Source organism: Saccopteryx leptura, chromosome 5, assembly GCF_036850995.1.
Source record: "Saccopteryx leptura isolate mSacLep1 chromosome 5, mSacLep1_pri_phased_curated, whole genome shotgun sequence".
Classification (NCBI taxonomy): Eukaryota; Metazoa; Chordata; class Mammalia; order Chiroptera; family Emballonuridae; genus Saccopteryx; species Saccopteryx leptura.
Window position 1 is genome coordinate 85,586,799 of NC_089507.1, and position 19,568 is coordinate 85,606,366.

The 19,568-nt window shown below is 36.3% G+C and overlaps 1 protein-coding gene across 1 annotated transcript in view; it reads right to left on the reverse strand.

Moving 5' to 3' along the window:
• Positions 1-19,568, reverse strand: part of MANBA (mannosidase beta) — a 145,961-nt gene that overhangs the window by 60,714 nt on the left and 65,679 nt on the right. Inside the window, exon 8 of the mRNA XM_066383897.1 lies at positions 212-363. Within this exon, the coding sequence (XP_066239994.1) occupies positions 212-363 (152 nt within the window). The remainder of the gene's footprint in view (positions 1-211; positions 364-19,568) is intronic.

Sequence of the window (19,568 nt, forward strand, 5' to 3'; positions counted from 1 at the left end):
CCAGGTCGACGCTTTATCCACTGCACCACCACAGGTCAGGCCTGGAATATTGAATTTAAAAGTCCTTTCAACTCTAAAGTTTCCATCATCCTAGAATTCTACATTACCCCACAGTTCCTCCCACTGGAGCTAAAGAAAGTAAGAATGAGTAACTCTTAAGCTTTGTGAGACTTAATAAAAGAGAACCAAGGAAGGAAAGATGATAACTTACAAGTCAGAGGTTATTCGATCCTGGAACGAATCTGCTGGGATCCAGTTTGATCCTTTCAAAAATATGGGAACTCCATTAATTTTGAAGTAGAAACTCAGACCAGGAGACCCTTCTATGGGCTCTTGTATCAGATCCACTGTCCTAAAATAAACCTATTGTGAACAGAATTAAATATAGAAAATCAAATTGAAAACATAAGCAAAGGAGGTTACTTTTTTAAAAAGGAAAGCAAACTTTTGAACAATTTACATGAACACAATTTTATGATAATTTCCTATGAAACAGTGTGGAAGTGCACATTTCAGAAAATATATATATATATTATTGCCAGACTTTGTTCTTTCTCTTTTAAAAAAGAGGAACCATTAAAAATTAAAATGTAGACTTCCTCATGAAATAGGCATTTGTTAACTATGACAATAGAAATATATTTGAAGATAACACTTCAAAATTAAAACAAAAACTGATACTATTTCACAAAATTGAGAGAGAAATGCCACCACTTAAACTGATACATCTTTGATCGAAAAACACATTCTCCATTTCAGTGTTGTTAAAATACACCAAAATGTGCACTTAGAATCAAAAAAATATAGCACAATGTATTTCATAAATTAACAACATTCCGATCTTAACAGCACATTACTGTAAAAACAATGTTTACTATGCAATTTAATCCTAACAATTATGACATTAAAGTCAATGTGTGTGAGAGCTCAGGTATGTGACTGAGGAGCTGTAGGCAGTGTTCCCAGTAGAAGATGAGAGACAGGAGCACCCACTTCAATACCATAGTTGCTACGTGAAAGAAGGCTAAGACCTTGGTCCCTGTGAAAGTCTAGCCTGGTTTTCCCACAGTAAAGCAGAAAGCTGCAAGACCCCAGATAGAGTGGGTTGATGTTCTTATTCAAATCTTCATTCTTTCCAGCCATAAACTGGACCAAGGGATGAAAGAAAAATGGTTCTACACCAATAAATCCTAGCCTTAAAGCGAGATTATGAATTTCTTTTGTAAAATAATGGAATGAATGAATCAATTTATTACATATAATAAAAGTGCCCACCACCATTCTTCCATTTTTTTACCCTTGCCCTTATTAATATGACACGACAAAATGCAAAATGTATCTGAGTTAATTTTATGAGAAGACACAAAGTAAGGCCTAGATGGAAAGGATCTTAACATGGAATTACCACACCTGCTTTAGGGTTACAGAATGTAAAAAATGTGCAGCGATTTTTCAGAGGTAACTTCTAAGACACCTTGAAGGTGGATCCAAACATCGACAACAGTGGTGCTTTAAGTGCGGCCTGGTGACCACAGAAGGTTCCTGGGAAGCCTTCAGGGGATTCCCAAGTTCAAACCTATTTTCATGGCAAGCTAAAAATTAGCCTTTTTCATTCTCCTTCTTTTGAGTGTACAGTAAATTCTCCAGAAGTTACACAATGTGTGATAACATCATGGTTCTCACAGCTCATAGACAGTGTCTTGTACACTCTGGAGTGCTCTAGTTCCACAGAAGAGGTTTAGGGGTGTGTTTTCAGAGATTAACTCAGTGTTTTTACTGCACTCTTATTAGCTGTCTGTGGTTATTCCTGCTATAATTTCTGTAACTTCATTATTGTTCAATAAATTATTTTTTAATTGTATTTTTCCTTTTTACTGAATTTATTGGGATGACACTGGTTACCAAAAATACACGTTTCAGGTACACAATTCTACAACACATCATCTGTACACTGTATAGGGTTCACCATCTCAAGTTAAGTCTTTGTCCATCACCATTTATTTCCCTCATATGCTCCTCCACCTCCTCCCTCAGTAACTTCATTATTGTTCATTATATTCTTATTCTGAATCCCAAAGATTTCCTACCATCTTACACAGAAACACAAAAAGACTAGGTACCTTTCAACTTGTTTCACAAGAATATTTTTAAAATTTCAAATAAAAACAAATTTTATTAATTAACTCATTTTAGAGTAATAAATTTTATTTCATTCTAAAAGAAAATTTATAATATATGTTTTCCTAAATAAATGCTAAACTGTTGTTTCAAAATAGGATTATAAGACTACCATTTTCAACCTACAGCTACACTGTCTACATCTAGAAAATGCTGGGAAAAAAACTTACGAATCAGAGAATCTTCTAAATGTGATATTATATAATGTAATGTTTCAAGGTTTGGAACTCTCAGGACATCAACGTTTTTCAAATAACCAATGCATCATATTACAATACCAACATGGATAAAATATCTGTTAAGGGTGCAAGACATACCAATAAAATTTAATATAACAGCATGAGAAGTTGTTCACTGAAACAACTAGTTGTTCTTTAAAAACAACTAGCACTTGTTAAGTTCTAGTGCAGAACCAAAGAACTGTCGCAAAAACATCAAGCAGTTTGAAAAGGCAACTAAAATAGTCCTCTCTTTTCCCACTACATATCTGTGTCAAGTCAGATTTTCTTCATGTTTCAATGAAACAGCATACTGCAAATTGAATGCAGAAGCAGATGAAAATCCAGATGTATTCTATTAAGCAAGATATTAAAGATTATACTGCTCACAAAAATTAGGGAATATTTCAATGCTTCATGTTCATTTTGAAATATCCCCTAATTTTTATGAGTGTATGTAAAACTGTCATTATTCTCACTAAATTTTTATTTTGTAAATATATTTATTTACATAAAACAATTCATATAGTAACATGTCACGAGCTTCGCAATAATTTTTACAAATGTAAAGCAGTTTCGAGTCCAAAAAAAGTTTTGAGAATCGCTGATTTAGAAAATAAAACTCATTAATTTCTTTATTAATGCTAGGCACAGTATTGATGATAAAACATATCTTTCAACATGTTTTTTTTTTCTTTTCTGTGCAAATATTCTTGTTAAAAGACAGCTATTCTATCTTCCAGTTCCTGCAACAACAATTTTATAACCCAGGTCAAAGTGAACCCTAAACCACCTGACAGTGCTCAAAGGAGGAACAGTCATTACCAGCCACCTTTCCCTCTCGGCATTCTTTGACAGGCTGTTGGAAATATGACTAGTGTCAGTAATTCCATGTCCCTGGGCAGTCTTCATAGGTAACAAAATTTTCCTCTACAACAGGTATTCTATCTACTTCAGAGAAAATAATAGGCTCTCAGAGAGGATTTTTTGGAAAGACCCTCAAAAAACACAGTTACATCCAGACTGAATATATTGTCTTCTTACAAGAACAAAAGTGTCTTAAACAGTCCAACAAAGTAAATTACTGTCTATAAGAAAATAAAGGTATAAATATCTAAGAATCTAAATAAGTAAATTGAGCAATTTGAATTTTAAATTTCCAAATTTTTCTACAGTTGAAGGGTCTATAAGCAACTCACAAGGTGAGTTTTTAAATTAGCTTCATGATTTCACATTTAAAATAGAAAGATTAACTTAAAAAGTACAGGATAGCTGAATGGATTTTTTTTTAGAGTTAGGATTTCCTTAACTAAAGGGCTTAAGAGGTGTATGACTGATAAATAAATAGTATACTTCTCAATTTTTGGGGGGGGGTTAACCAAACAGAATAGATGTAATAAATCATGGATTTACAAACTCAGTATTACTTCTAAGTTGTCTGTAATCAAATACTTAAAAAGATGTCATAAAATCACTATATTTATAAAAGAGTACTTTTTTTCTTAAAAAAAAAAAAAAAAACTATTTCTAAACACTGGCAAGTGTTACCTGAAATATTCTTCAAATAATTTTCATGGGTTTGGAAAACATACCTTCTAAAATCATTTCACATCTACTATCATGTATTTTTAACGACAACCAAACACCACATTTCTGCTCTCAAAGTGCTCTAGGACAGAGTACTGAGAAAACAAGTGCTGGGCCCCACAAAGAGCTCCCCTCAAACCGGCCAGTGCAGGATGATGCAAGAGAGGCTCTGTTATGCCCTAGGAGTTGGCAGATTGCACAAAGTTATTTAACAGATTAGAGGCTACGTCAGCATTGTTACCTGATATCTTTGTAGCCAGATGTATATTTAGTGTGTCTGACACTAGATAGGATCACTTTTTAACATGCCCTCTTCTATATAACAAGAGTAATTTCAGTATTAATAGTAAAATGAAATGAATAATAATGGAAGAAACCTAAGTGCTCATCAATAGATGAGTAGATAAAAAAGCTCTGGTACATATATATACCTGGGAATATTACTTGGCCATAAAAAAATGAAATCTTTCCATTTGCAATGGCATGGATGGACCTATGGGTATTATGCTAAGTGAAATAAGTTAGAGAAAGACAAATACCATACGATTTCATTTATATGTGGAATCCAAAGAACAAAACAGATGAGGAAACAAAACAGAAATAGACTCAGATACAGAGAACAGACTGATGGTTGCCAGAGTCAAGGGGGGTGGAGGACTGGTGAGAGTGGTGAAGGCTTAGGAAGCACAGATGGTAGGTACAAAATGGTCCTGGGATATGAAGTACACCATAGGGAATATAGTTAATAATATAGTAACTATGTATGGTGCCAGGTGGACATTGGAAATTTCAAGATGAACACTTTGTAAAGTACATAATTGTCTAATCACTCTGTTGTTCATCTGAAACTAATACAAAATAATACTGAACGTAAACTGTAATTAAAAAATAAAATTTGAATTTAATAAACATAAATTCTATTTTTTTATTTAAAAATTTTGTTGAATTTATTGGGATGACAGTGGTTAATAAAATTATACAGGTTTCAGGTGCATAATTCTGCAATATAACATCTGCATATTACATTGTGTGTTCACTACCAGGCAAGCCTCCCTCCATCACCACCTATCCCCTCTCTACCCTCCTCTACTTCCCCCCACCCTCCTCCCTCCTATAATCCCCAGATTGTTATCTGTGTCTAGCAGTTTTTTTTCTTTTATTTCTAAAAGCCAAATAAACAAAAAAACAATTCCAAAGTATGTGGTTATTTTAATATCTACCATTACTAAAACATATCATTGATGTTATATTTTACTTTGAATCTTTCTTTAGTTTTAAAACAATTAAAAATTTAAAAAAATAAATTTCGCAAATCAAAACTGCAATGAGATACCACCTTACACCTGTTAGATTAGCTATTATTAGCAAGACAGGTAATAGCAAATGTTGGAGAGGCTGTGGAGAAAAAGGAACCCTCATACACTGTTGGTGGGAATGTAAAGTAGTACAACCATTATGGAAGAAAGTATGGTGGTTCCTCAAAAAACTGAAAATAGAATTACCTTATGACCCAGCAATCCCTCTACTGGGTATATACCCCCAAAACTCAGAAACATTGATACGTAAAGACACATGCAGCCCCATGTTCATTGCAGCATTGTTCACAGTGGCCAGGACATGAAAACAACCAAAAAGCCCATCAATAGATGACTGGATAAAGAAGATGTGGCACATATACACAATGGAATACTACTCAGCCATAAGAAATGATGACATTGGATCATTTACAGCAAAATTGTGGGATCTTGATAACATTATACGAAGTGAAATAAGTAAATCAGAAAAAACCAGGAACTGCATTATTCCATACATAGGTGGGACAAAAAAGTGAGATTAAGAGACATTGATAAGAGTGTGGTGGTTATGGGGGGAGGGGGGAGAGGGAGAGGGAAAGGGGGAGGGGGAGGGGCACAAAGAAAACTAGATAGAAGGTGACAGAGGACAATCTGACTTTGGGTGATGGTTATGCAACATAATTGAACAACAAGATAACCTGGACATGTTATCTCTGAATATATGTATACTGATTTATTGATGTCGCCCCATTAAAAAAATAAAATTATTAAAAATAAAATAAAATAAAAAAATAAATTTCAATTCTAAAGATAATGAAATTAGTAACATATTTTGTATATATACTCAAATATGCATTAACCAAGCAAAATTTATATATTATTTAACCCAGTTCCCACTTTTCTCTACTTTAAGTATTTTTTTAAATAAGGATTTTAGTTTTAGAGCAGTTTAAGGTTCTTGTAAAATTGAGGGAAGGGTACAGAAATGTCTCATATATATCCTGCTCAACAATGCATACCCCCTCCCATTATAATATCCCTCCACCACAGTGGCACACTGGTTACAATTGATAAACTTATCATGACACATCATAATCACCCTAAGTCCATAGTTTATATATGGTCCATTTGTACTGTATATTCTATGGGCTTGAAAAAATGTATAATGACATGTATCCATTATTATGTTATTCTACAGAGTAGTCTCACTGCCCTAAAAATCCTTGTGTTCTACCTATTCATCCCTTCCTCTGGCAACCACTGATTTTTACTGTCTACATAGTTTTGATTTTTCCAGAACATCTCATACATGGACTCATACCATATGAAGCCTTTTCAGATTGGCTACTTTCACTTATTAATATGCATTGAAGATTCCCCCATGTCATTTCATGGCTTTGTAGCTCATTCCTTTTTAGCACTAAATAGTAGTCCCTTGTCTTAATGGACCACAGTTTATTTATCACTTCACCTACAGAAGGACATTTTGGTGGCCTTTAAGTTTTGGCAATTAGGAATAAAGTTGCTATAAATATCTATTTGTAAGTTTTTGTGTGGACATAAGTTTTCAATTCCTTTGGGTAAATACCAAATAGTGTGATTGCTGGATCACATGTTAAGTATATGTTTAATTTTGCAATAAGCTGTTAAACCAAGGGTAGTCAACCTTTTTATACCTACCACCCACTTTTGTATCTCTGTTAGTAGTAAAATTTTCTAACTGCCCACCGGTTCCACAGTAATTTATAAAGTAGGTGATTTATAAAGTAGGGAAGTCAAGTTAAAGCATATAATAATAATTACTTACCAAGTACTTTATGTCAGATTTTCACTAAGTTTGGCAGAATAAATCTTTATAAAACAGCTTACTATAGTTAAAGCTATCTTTTTATTTATATTTTGGTTGCTCTGTTACTAGCCACCATGAATGCTGGAATGCCCACTAGTGGGCGGTAGGGACCAGGTTAACTACCACTGTGTTAAACTTTCTTCCAAAGTGGCTGTACTATATATTTATTTTGTAGCCCCTCCTGCAGTGAATGAGAGTTCCTGTTGCTCCACTTCCTCATCAGCATTTGGTGTTGTCAGTGCTCTGGATTTTGGCCATTCTAATAAGTATACAGTGCTATCTCATTTCTAGTTTTCATTTTCCTGACGGCATGTGATATGGAATATCTTTTTATATGCTTATTTGCCATCTGTGTCTTCTTTGGCGAGGACCCTGTTAAGGTCTTTGGCCCATTTTTTAATCAGGTTGCTTGTTTTCTTATTGTTAAATTCTAAGTCTTTTGCATATTTTAAGAGATGTGTTACTTGCTAATAGTTTCTCCCATTGGTGACTTGTCTCCTTATTCTCTTGACATTGTTTTTAGCAAAGTTTTTAATTTTAATGAAATCCAGCTTATCAATTAATTCTATTTAAAATTTTAACCATAAAAATAAAAACTCCAGGAAGTCACATTGAAGTAACTCATGTTGAATTTCTTTTTTTTTTTTATGATCACTGTGCTATTGTTATTTCTAATCTACGTTTAAATGTGAAAATACAGGGGTAGTTAAAAGTAGTTTTATAATAACTAATCAATAATAATATAAAAATAAACTGTGTTCCACATACTCATAATTGTAAATCTACTTTTGCCCACCCCTGGGTATAATAAGATAGGGGCTGGGAATACAAGCTATGTCCAAAACAAGTTTAAATGATTTCATAGTGTTGTGAACTTACTTTCAAAATGACTGTATGAAGCTGAGTCTCTGGACAACTATATAACCAAGAGCTCTCTAAATTTGCTTCCATGTAATATATCACATTTATTAAAGGGCTAATAATAAAAATGTGCTATTATTAGTAACCCTTTAATAAATACGATATTCTAATATAAAAATGTGCTAAATTGAAGCCAACATAGATGTTATCAAAACTCAAGAATAATCTAATACATGAGCAAAAGTTGGACCAACAAAAGATTTGGGGGAGGGAGGAGTTATATACTGACATTGTATAGAATTGCAAGATCATACTTCTAATAAATAACAGACCAACCTGTAGTCTACACACACCATATCCACTTACTGCCCATACCCAGGGCTAACTGCTCCCATGGCCCACCCTAGGTATGCCACTGCCTGTAGCCATTTAAGCAATGTTTAACTAAACTTTAACAGGGAGAAAGATAGGAAGAAGGTATACTGGATTAAACAGTGTCCCCTCAAAAATTATGTCTCTCGGAGATGACGTCAGAGTAATGGCGGGGTAGGAAGCGATACCGATAAATCTCCCCCAAAACTCAACAAGATCTTCAACCAGAAACAGAAAAACCTATACTTGGAGCTTCCAGATGCTTCGCAATACACCCAAAGGTATGATTGAGTGAAAAATTGGCTAAATATATAACCAAACCCCGAAGGAAATAGGGAGTAAGAAATGCTCCGCCTTCCTCACTAACCTAAACAGGGCGGCTTTCTCTGGTAACTGTGAATATAGAAACTGAGGCGGGCAAAGGGGGTGAATACATCCAGGCCGCGACACAAACGGCCGAACCAGGCTGTGGCACGGAGATCCAAGCCGAGGAAAATCTGATCCTGTGGCAACCCGGGCAATACAAGCTAACACTCGCGCCAAACCCAAACAAAGAAAGACAAGCGGCGCGGACATTTTACCCGGTCTCCTGGTTGGTGCGCAGTTAGTGGGTGAGAGATTTCTTCCTAAGCCCCGGAAGTGAGTGCCCGTGTTGCCCCACGGAGAGGCAGGGTCAGAGGCCTTTCTGTGGGCCGAGGGCAGAGTCTCTGGGCAGCCCCAGCGCCCTGGGAAAGCCACGCACGGGAGGGAGTGAGAACTAATTCCAACGGTGGAGATTTTCCGTACTGGAGGGTGTTTCACTCAGAGGGAAAGCGGCCGGCCTCATATCCGGGTTTGCGCGCGCAGATAAGGAGTGAGCGATTCCTCCGAGTGCCTCGGCAGTGCACGCCTGAGTTATCGCACAGAGGGGCAGAGTCAGGGGCCTTTGTGTGGGCCAAAGCGGAATCTCGGGCTGCCCCAGCGCCTTGCAAAAGCCGCGCACGGGGACGGAGCGAGACTCAATTCCAACGCTGCAACTTTTCCCTGCGGTTGGGGGTCTCACTCAGAGCGTGAGACTGCTGGCCGGATATCCTGGTCTGCGTGCGCAGCCAGTGAGTGAGAGTTTCCTCCAAGCGTCCCGGAAGTGGGCGCCCGCTTGTGTTACCGGACAGAGTGGCAGAGCCAGAGGTCTTTGAATGGCCGGAAAGCCCGCCTGATTATGCTAGCAGCTCTGACTGAATGAGCCTTACCCAGAGCCCTGTGCTGAGTGGAAATAGAGTGGGGAGTTGCCAGCTCTTTGAGCCTCTTACTATCCAGGCAGAGGCAGCAGCAACCCCATAGCTGGATTATCAGGCTACTAATTGAGGAAGGAAAGACTAGGAGAAAGGCTCCAGGAACACGGACTCTCTCACTGTCGGAGCCTATAAATGCTAATAGCCTCGACTGCCAACGAGACTAAAGCACAATACATGACATTGCCATAGAGATTTATCAACTGCAAACCTCCACCTGAGCATGGCAAAGGGGCAAAACCCGGGGTACAGAGTCACTGACCAGGAAGAGGGAGAGAAAAGAAAAAGCAAGAAGATAACCTCTCAAAATCAAGAATAATCTGCAGACTTTATAACCTATCCCATTTTATTATATTTGTTCGTTTGTTTCTCTTATCTTCATTCTTGATACTTTTTTTTTCCTCCTCCAATTTGGCCGATTAACTCTCTACCGGTCTTACTCTCTCCTCTCCTTGAACTACACTACCCATAAGTGTTACATCTCCCATTATCTTTTCTCTTCTCTTCCTTTCTCTCTATGAGGGTTGCACTCCAAAACCCGTAACTCTCTCTCTCTCTCTCTCCTTTCTTTTTTCTTCTTTTAGTGGTTCCCTCTTTTTTTTCTCTCTCTCTCTCTTTCTTTTCTCCCTCTATATTAGTTTCTTCCTTTCTCCTTTACATCTCCTCTCATTCAAACCTCAATAACAAACAAATTATCTTATCTGGGACTCAAACTCATGTTTGTGGCATTTTGGGGGGTTTTTACTTCACCTTTTTAACTCACTAGCAGTGCTCCCATCCCTGGCTCTCCATATTATCTAGTTCTTGTTCCACTAAATACAATAGTAATTTTTTAATTTGTCCCCCCCATTTTTCCGTTTTCCTCTTAATCCTCTCATCATAACTCTTAGACAACCAACACCTAAAAGCAAATCATTTTATTCTTGACCCAAATTTTTTCCTTATTTGCTTTTTGTGGGTCCATACGCTCCTTTTTTTTTTCTTTTTTCTTTCTTTTTTTTTTTTTTTTTTTTTTTGCCCCTTTATTACTTTTCCCCAATTCAGGCCCTCCATCACAGGCATTGTTTGTTATAATTCACAGTCCACCACAAGATTTTATCAAGAAAGAGGGGAGAGGAGAGGAGAGGAAAAAAGGAGGGGGGGGGAATAATTTCCTTTTTTTTTTTTTTTTTTAATTTTTATTTTATTTTATTTTTCTTTATTTCATTATTAATTTTTTTTTAAAAAAACAACTCTTTTTGATTTTTTTTATTATTTTTTAAACTTTTTATTCTTTATTAAATCTCATTAATACTATCAACAAAACCACCCTCAGATGCCATTAAGGAAGAGAAAATCGAATATCATGGATACAAAAGAAAGAGAGGTAACACAGCAAGATGAGGAAAAATCTATGGAGAAAAAATTTAATATATTGGAAACCTTGGAGCTAAATGACAGAGAATTCAAGATCGAAATCCTAAAAATCCTTCGAGATATACAAGAAAACACAGAAAGGCAATTTAGGGAGCTCAGAAAACAACTCAATGAACACAAAGAATATATGTCCAAGGAAATTGAAACTATAAAAACAAATCAAACAGAGATGAAAAACTCAATTCACGAGCTGAAAAACGAAGTAACAAGCTTAGCTAATAGAACAGGTCAGATAGAAGAGAGGATTAGTGAAATAGAAGACAAGCAACTTGAGGCACAACAGAGAGAAGAAGAAAGAGACTCAAAAATTAAAAAAAAATGAGATAGCCCTACAAGAATTATCTGACTCCATCAAAAAGAATAACATAAGAATAATAGGTATATCAGAGGGAGAAGAGAGAGAAAATGGAATGGAGAACATACTCAAACAAATAATAGATGAGAACTTCCCAAGCCTGTGGAAAGAACTAAAGCCTCAAGTTCAAGAAGCAAACAGAACTCCAAGTTTTCTTAACCCCAACAAACCTACTCCAAGGCATATCATAATGAAATTGACACAAACCAACAGCAAAGAAAAAATTCTCAAGGCAGCCAGGGAAAAGAAGAATACAACATATAAAGGAAGGCCCATTAGATTATCATCAGATTTCTCAGCAGAAACTCTACAAGCTAGAAGAGAGTGGACCCCAATATTTAAAGTCCTGAAAGAGAGGAACTTTCAGCCACGAATACTATACCCATCAAAGCTATCCTTCAAATATGAAGGAGAAATAAAAACATTCACAGATACAGAAAAGATGAGGGAATTTATCATCAGAAAACCCCCACTCCAGGAATTACTAAAGGGGGTTCTCCAATCAGATACAAAGAACAAAAAAAAAACAGAGCCACAAGTAAAAGCTCCAAGAAGAACACAATAAAACCAAATTTAAACTGTGACAACAACAAAAAGAAAGAGGGGGAGAAGATGGAGACTAACAGTAGCAAAGGACGATGGAGTACAAAAGTACTCACAAAATAGTTCGCTACAATGAACAGGGTAGGGACCCTTTTCATTATTCAAAGGTAACCACCATTGAAAAAACCACCACAGAAGCACATGAGATAAAAAAGATAGCAACAGTGGAAAGATGTATGGAATACAACCAAATAAAAACAAAAGATAGAAAAACAAAAGAGAAGGATCAAACAAGACACAAAACTAACAGAAAGCAAGATATAAAATGGCAATAGGGAACTCACAAGTATCAATAATTACACTAAATGTAAACGGATTAAACTCACCAATAAAAAGGCACAGAGTAGCAGAATGGATTAAAAAAGAAAATCCAACTGTATGCTGCCTACAGGAAACTCATCTAAGTAACAAGGATAAAAACAAATTCAAAGTGAAAGGCTGGAAAACAATACTCCAAGCAAATAACATCCAAAAAAAAGCAGGTGTAGCAATACTCATATCGGATAATGCTGACTACAAGACAGGAAAAGTACTCAGAGACAAAAATGGCCATTTCATAATGGCTAAGGGGACACTGAATCAAGAAGACATAACAATTCTTAATATATATGCACCAAACCAAGGAGCACCAAAATATATAAGACAGTTACTTATTGATCTTAAAACAAAGACTGACAAAAATACAATCATACTTGGAGACCTCAATACACCGCTGACGGCTCTAGATCGGTCATCCAAACAGAGAATCAACAAAGACATAGTGGCCTTAAACAAAACACTAGAGCACCTGGATATGATAGACATCTACAGGACATTTCATCCCAAAGTGACTGAGTATACATTTTTCTCCAGTGTACATGGATCATTCTCAAGAATTGACCATATGTTGGGCCACAAAAACAACATCAGCAAATTCAGAAAAATTGAAGTTGTACCAAGCATATTTTCTGATCATAAAGCCTTGAAACTAGAATTCAACTGCAAAAAAGAGGGAAAAAATCCCACAAAAACGTGGAAACTAAACAACATACTTTTAAAAAATGAATGGGTCAAAGAAGAAATAAGTGCAGAGATTAAAAGATATATACAGACTAATGAAAATGACAATACGACATATCAGAATCTATGGGATGCAGCAAAAGCAGTGATAAGAGGGAAGTTCATATCACTTCAGGCATATATGAACAAACAAGAGAGAGCCCAAGTGAACCACTTAACTTCCCACCTTAAGGAACTAGAAGAAGAAGAACAAAGACAACCCAAAACCAGCCGAAGAAAGGAGATAATAAAAATCAGAGCAGAAATAAATGAATTAGAGAACAGAAAAACTAGAAAAAATTAATAGAACAAGGAGCTGGTTCTTTGAAAAGATCAACAAAATTGACAAACCCTTGGCAAGACTTACCAAGGAAAAAAGAGAAAGAACTCATATAAACAAAATCCAAAATGAAAGAGGAGAAATCACCACGGACACCGTAGATATACAAAGAATTATTATAGAATACTATGAAAAACTTTATGCCACTAAATTCAACAACCTAGAAGAAATGGATAAATTCCTAGAAAAATACAACCTTCCTAGACTGAGTCAAGAAGAAGCAGAAAGCCTAAACAGACCTATCAGTAGAGAAGAAATAGAAAAAACCATTAAAAACCTCCCCCAAAATAAAAGTCCAGGTCCTGACGGCTATACCAGCGAATTTTATCAAGCATTCAAAGAAGACTTGGTTCCTATTCTACTCAAAGTCTTCCAAAAAATTGAAGAAGAAGCAATACTTCCAAACACATTTTACGAAGCCAACATAACCCTCATACCAAAACCAGGCAAGGATGGCACAAAAAAAGAAAACTACAGACCAATATCTCTAATGAATACAGATGCTAAAATACTAAACAAAATACTAGCAAATCGAATACAACAACATATTAAAAAAATAATACATCATGATCAAGTGGGATTCATCCCAGAATCTCAAGGATGGTTCAACATACGTAAAACGGTTAATGTAATACACCATATCAACAAAACAAAGAACAAAAACCACATGATCTTATCAATAGATGCAGAAAAGGCTTTTGATAAAATACAACACAATTTTATGTTTAAGACTCTCAACAAAATGGGTATAGAAGGAAAATATCTCAACATGATAAAGGCCATATATGATAAACCATCAGCTAACATCATATTAAATGGCACTAAACTGAAGGCTTTCACCCTTAAATCAGGAACAAGACAGGGTTGTCCACTCTCTCCACTCTTATTTAATGTGGTACTAGAGGTTCTAGCCAGAGCAATCAGACAAGACAAAGAAATAAAAGGCATCCATATCGGAAAAGAAGAAGTAAAGGTATCACTTTTTGCAGATGATATGATCCTATACATCGAAAACCCCAAAGAATCCACAAAAAGACTACTAGAAACAATAAGCCAATACAGTAAGGTCGCAGGATACAAAATTAACATACAGAAGTCAATAGCCTTTCTATATGCCAACAATGAAACAACTGAGAAGGAACTCAAAAGAATAATCCCCTTCACGATTGCAACAAAAAAAATAAAATACTTAGGAATAAACATAACAAAGAATGTAAAGGACTTATATAATGAAAACTATAAACCATTGTTAAGGGAAATCGAAAAAGATATAATGAGATGGAAGAATATACCTTGTTCTTGGCTAGGAAGAATAAATATAATCAAGATGGCTATATTACCCAAAGCAATATACAAATTTAATGCAATTCCCATCAAACTTCCAATGACATTTTTTAAAGAAATAGAGCAAAAAATCATCAGATTTATATGGAACTATAAAAAACCCCGAATAGCCAAAGCAATCCTAAAGAAAAAGAATGAAGCTGGGGGCATTTCAATACCTGACTTCAAACTCTATTATAGGGCCACGACAATCAAAACAGCATGGTATTGGCAGAAAAATAGACACTCAGACCAATGGAACAGAATAGAAAGTCCAGAAATAAAACCACATATATATAGTCAAATAATTTTTGATAAAGGGGCCAACAACACACAATGGAGAAAAGAAAGCCTCTTCAATAAATGGTGCTGGGAAAACTGGAAAGCCACATGCAAAAGAATGAAACTGGACTACAGTCTCTCCCCCTGTACAAAAATTAACTCAAAATGGATCAAAGATCTAAACATAAGACCTGAAACAATTAAGTACATAGAAGAAGACATAGGTACTCAACTCAGGGACCTGGGTTTTAAAGAGCATTTTATGAATTTGACTCCAATGGCAAGAGAAGTGAAGGCAAAAATTAATGAATGGGACTACATCAGACTAAGAAGTTTTTGCTCAGCAAGAGAAACTGATAACAAAATAAACAGAAAGCCAACTAAATGGGAAATGATTTTTTCAAACGACAGCTCAGATAAGGGCCTAATATCCAAAATATACAAAGAACTCATAAAACTCAACAACAAACAAACAAACAATCCAATAAAAAAATGGGAAGAGGATATGAACAGACACTTCTCCCAGGAAGAAATACAAATGGCCAACAGATATATGAAAAGATGCTCATCTTCTTTAGCTATTAGAGAAATGCAAATCAAAATGGCAATGAGATACCACCTCACACCTGTTCGATTAGCTGTTATTAGCAAGTCAGGTAACAGCAAATGTTGGAGAGGCTGTGGAGAAAAAGGAACCCTCATACACTGTTGGTGGGAATGTAAAATAGTACAACCATTATGGAAGAAAGTATGGTGGTTCCTCAAAAAACTGAAAATAGAACTACCTTATGACCCAGCAATCCCTCTACTGGGTATATATCCCAAAAACTCAGAAACATTGATACGTAAAGACACATGCAGCCCCATGTTTATTGCAGCATTGTTCACAGTGGCCAGGACATGGAAACAACCAAAAAGCCCATCAATAGATGACTGGATAAAGAAGATGTGGCACATATACACTATGGAATACTACTCAGCCATAAGAAATGATGACATCGGTACATTTACAGCAAAATGGTGGGATCTTGATAACATGATACGAAGCGAAATAAGTAAATCAGAAAAAAACAGGACTGTATTATTCCATACATAGGTGGGACATAATAGTGAAACTAAGAGACATTGATAAGAGTGTGGTGGTTAAGGGGGGGAGGGGGGAATGGGAGAGGGATAGGGGGTGGGGAGGGGCACAAAGAAAACAAGATAGAAGGTGACAGAGGACAATCTGACTTTGGGTGGTGGGTATGCAACATAATTGAACGACAAGATAACCTGGACTTGTTATCTTTGAATATATGTATCCTGATTTATTGATGTCACCCCATTAAAAAAATAAAATTTAAAAAAAAAAAAAAAAAAAAAAAAAAATTATGTCTCTCAGAAACTAAAAATGTGACCTTATTTTGAAATTGCGTCTTTGAAGTTGTAATTAGTTAAGTTAAAATGAGGGAATAATGGGTTAGTGTAAGCCTTAATCCAGTGGCTGGTGTCCTTATAAAAAAAAAGTCAGAGAGAAGGCCACAGGATGACAGAGGCAGGGATTAGAGTAATGCATCCACGAGCCAACAGATGCCATGGCCCACTGGCAGCCACTGAAGCTGGAGGAGGCAAGGAACTCTTCAAAAAGACCACGCGTGACCTGCCAACACCTTGATTTTGGACTCTCAGCCTCTAGAACTGTGAACAAATAAATTGGTTTTGTTGTAAGTTATTCCATTTGTTATAGCTTCCCTAGGAAAGTTAGGAAATCCAGAAGGAGATACATTTCACAATCTCTGTAAACTGTCAGTATTGATCAAAATACAGAAGTGGTCAGAAATACAAGTTGATTACTCTGAATTCCACATTTTTTGGTCTATATATCTTTTGGATACTTAGAGAGACAAAGGTAGCATTTAGAGAGAAAAAGAACAAATCCCACTGTCACTGTGCTCTCTTCCTGCTCTGTGCATATAAACTGCAAAGAGGAAACAGAACTCAAAAAACAAAGAAAATGTAAATTTTTAAAAAGAATTTTTCTAATTGCAATAGTGAGGGGCAATCTTTTACCTTTTCTGGTGTGGCAACAGCAATACAATTTCTAATTGTGGAATATATATTACTACATTGTTATTTTCTATTTCCCTGCAGTAATTTAATTAAAGAATCTTGACAGCAGATCAAATATAAACAGTAAATACCTTCTGTTGTTTTTAGCAGAAATATTTATCTTATATAGGGAATACTTGAGAAAGTCTGACAAAATAAATTATGTTAAAGTGACATAGCAACTAAATGATTTTCTATTTTTCCAGAAAAGTAAACCATAATAGTCATTCAAAAATATTTATTATGCCTTTAACAAATATTAGGCAATTCAATATAATCAAGTACTAGGCTAAAATATAATTAACCTGGGCAGAAAATGGCAAAAATGGTGATTGGGAAGATATCATTTTATTCCATTTACCCAGAACAATATTTCCCACTACCGTGTTTCCCCGAAAATAAGACAGTATCTTATATTAATTTTTGCTCCTAAAGACGTGCTAGGTCTTATTTTCAGGGGAGGCCTTATATTTCTAAGTTTGAAAAATATTGCACTAGGTCTTATTTTCAGAGGATGTCTTATTTTTCCATGAACAAAAATTCACATGTATTGTTGAACAAAAAAAAAATCAACATTTATTAATATTCTGTAGTCATGTCATCACAAACATCAGCATAACCAGCCAAACTCTGAATTCCATCAAGAATTTCTTGTGACTCTATTTCCATGTACAACAATCTACCCTGTTTCCCTGAAAATAAGACAGTGTCTTATATTAATTTTTGCTCCTAAAGACGCGCTAGGTCTTATTTTCAGGGGAGGCCTTATATTTCTAAGTTTGAAAAAAATTGCACTAGGCCTTATTTTGGAGGGATGTCTTATTTTGGGGGAAACAGGGTACCACTTATACCAAAACACTTTCTCTTTTGTTTAAAAATCAAATTGGTTTCCCAAACTGATAAAGCTGACTCTCCCAGACTCGTACTCCAAGGGTCCTCTTGAAATGACTTGTTTGATAGAATTATCTCCCAACATTTATCTTTTTAAAATTTATTTATTTTTAAAGTGCCTATTGATTTTTCTTGATATCGCCTCCCTTCATACTTAAATTATTTGCTCCAAAGTCACTCCTTTCAACAACAAAATATAAGTTCAGTCATCAGGACATTCTTCCCTGCTCACAAGGCAGCACAGACAGCACCTCCTCCTCCCCCGTGGTACCTGCATTCTCGGTCTGATCCAGTGCATCTCTGCTGCATGGGCCACCTTGGAAGGCAGTTGAGCATTCTCTCTAAAAGCTGAACCTATGTACACCTGGAGCGCCGGCAATTCACTTCCAGCATAAATGCTGTATGTACTCCAAGCGCCACATCAATAATGTTCATAGCAGCATTACTCAATATAGCCAAGACTGGAACCTACCCAAATTGCCAACAGCAGTATGTATAATGCAAGGAAATATTATACAGCAAAATAAATAAACATAATACAGCTACACACAACAGTATACTTAAATGTCACAAACATAATGTTGAGCCAAATTAGCGAGACACAGAAGATATATACTATGTGGTTTCATGTATGTCAAGTCTAAAAACGGGCAAGAACAAGCGACAGTGTTAGAAGTGAGGAGAATGGCTCTTTAGGAAGGAGAGGTGGATAATGATTCAGAAAGCCCACAAGGAGCTGGGGCTATAGAGGTTCTAGTAATGCTCTATTTCTTGATGAGGATGACGGTTACATGAGTGTTCATTTTTTGATCATTCATTTTGTGTTTCTGCTGCTTTCTGTGTGTTTTTCTGTATGTGTTATACTTCACAACAAATAAAAAATTAAAAAATCCCAGTCTGACTCATTCCTACCAGATAAAAACTGGAAAGAAATAAAACTAAGAGCCTCCTACCAGGACGCAGATAATGATAGCAACAGTTAAATTTCCTGCTTGCTGAAACACTGGCAAGTCTGAAATTATCTGAACCACTAAGAAATTTAGTTCTGGTAAGACACTGAATTCCCTGGAAGGACCACACTGGATGGAAACAAAGGTGAATTAGACATTATCTCTTTCACCAAAGTAGGCATTAATCTATACTTTTTATCTAAATATCAAAAATAAGTATTGATTCCTGAAACTTAAAAAAAGTTCAGATTTTTACATCATTCTGGTTTCTTCTTTTTTTTTTTTTTGTATTTTTCCGAAGTTGGAAACGGAGAGGCAGTCAGACAGACTCCTGCATGTGCCCAACCAGGATCCACCCGGCATGCCCACCAGGGGGTGATGCTCTGCCCATCTTGGGGCATCACTCTGCCACAATCAGAGCCATTCTAGCGCCTGAGGCAGAGGCCACAGAGCCATCCTCAGCACCTGGGCAAACTTTGCTCCAATGGAGCCTTGGCTGCGGGAGGGGAAGAGAGAGACAGAGAGGAAGGAGAGGGGGAGGGGTGGAGAAGCAGATGGGCACCTCTCCTGTGTGCCCTGGCCTGGAATCGAACCCGGGACTCCTGCATGCCAGGCCGACGCTCTACCACTGAGCCAACCGGCCAGGGC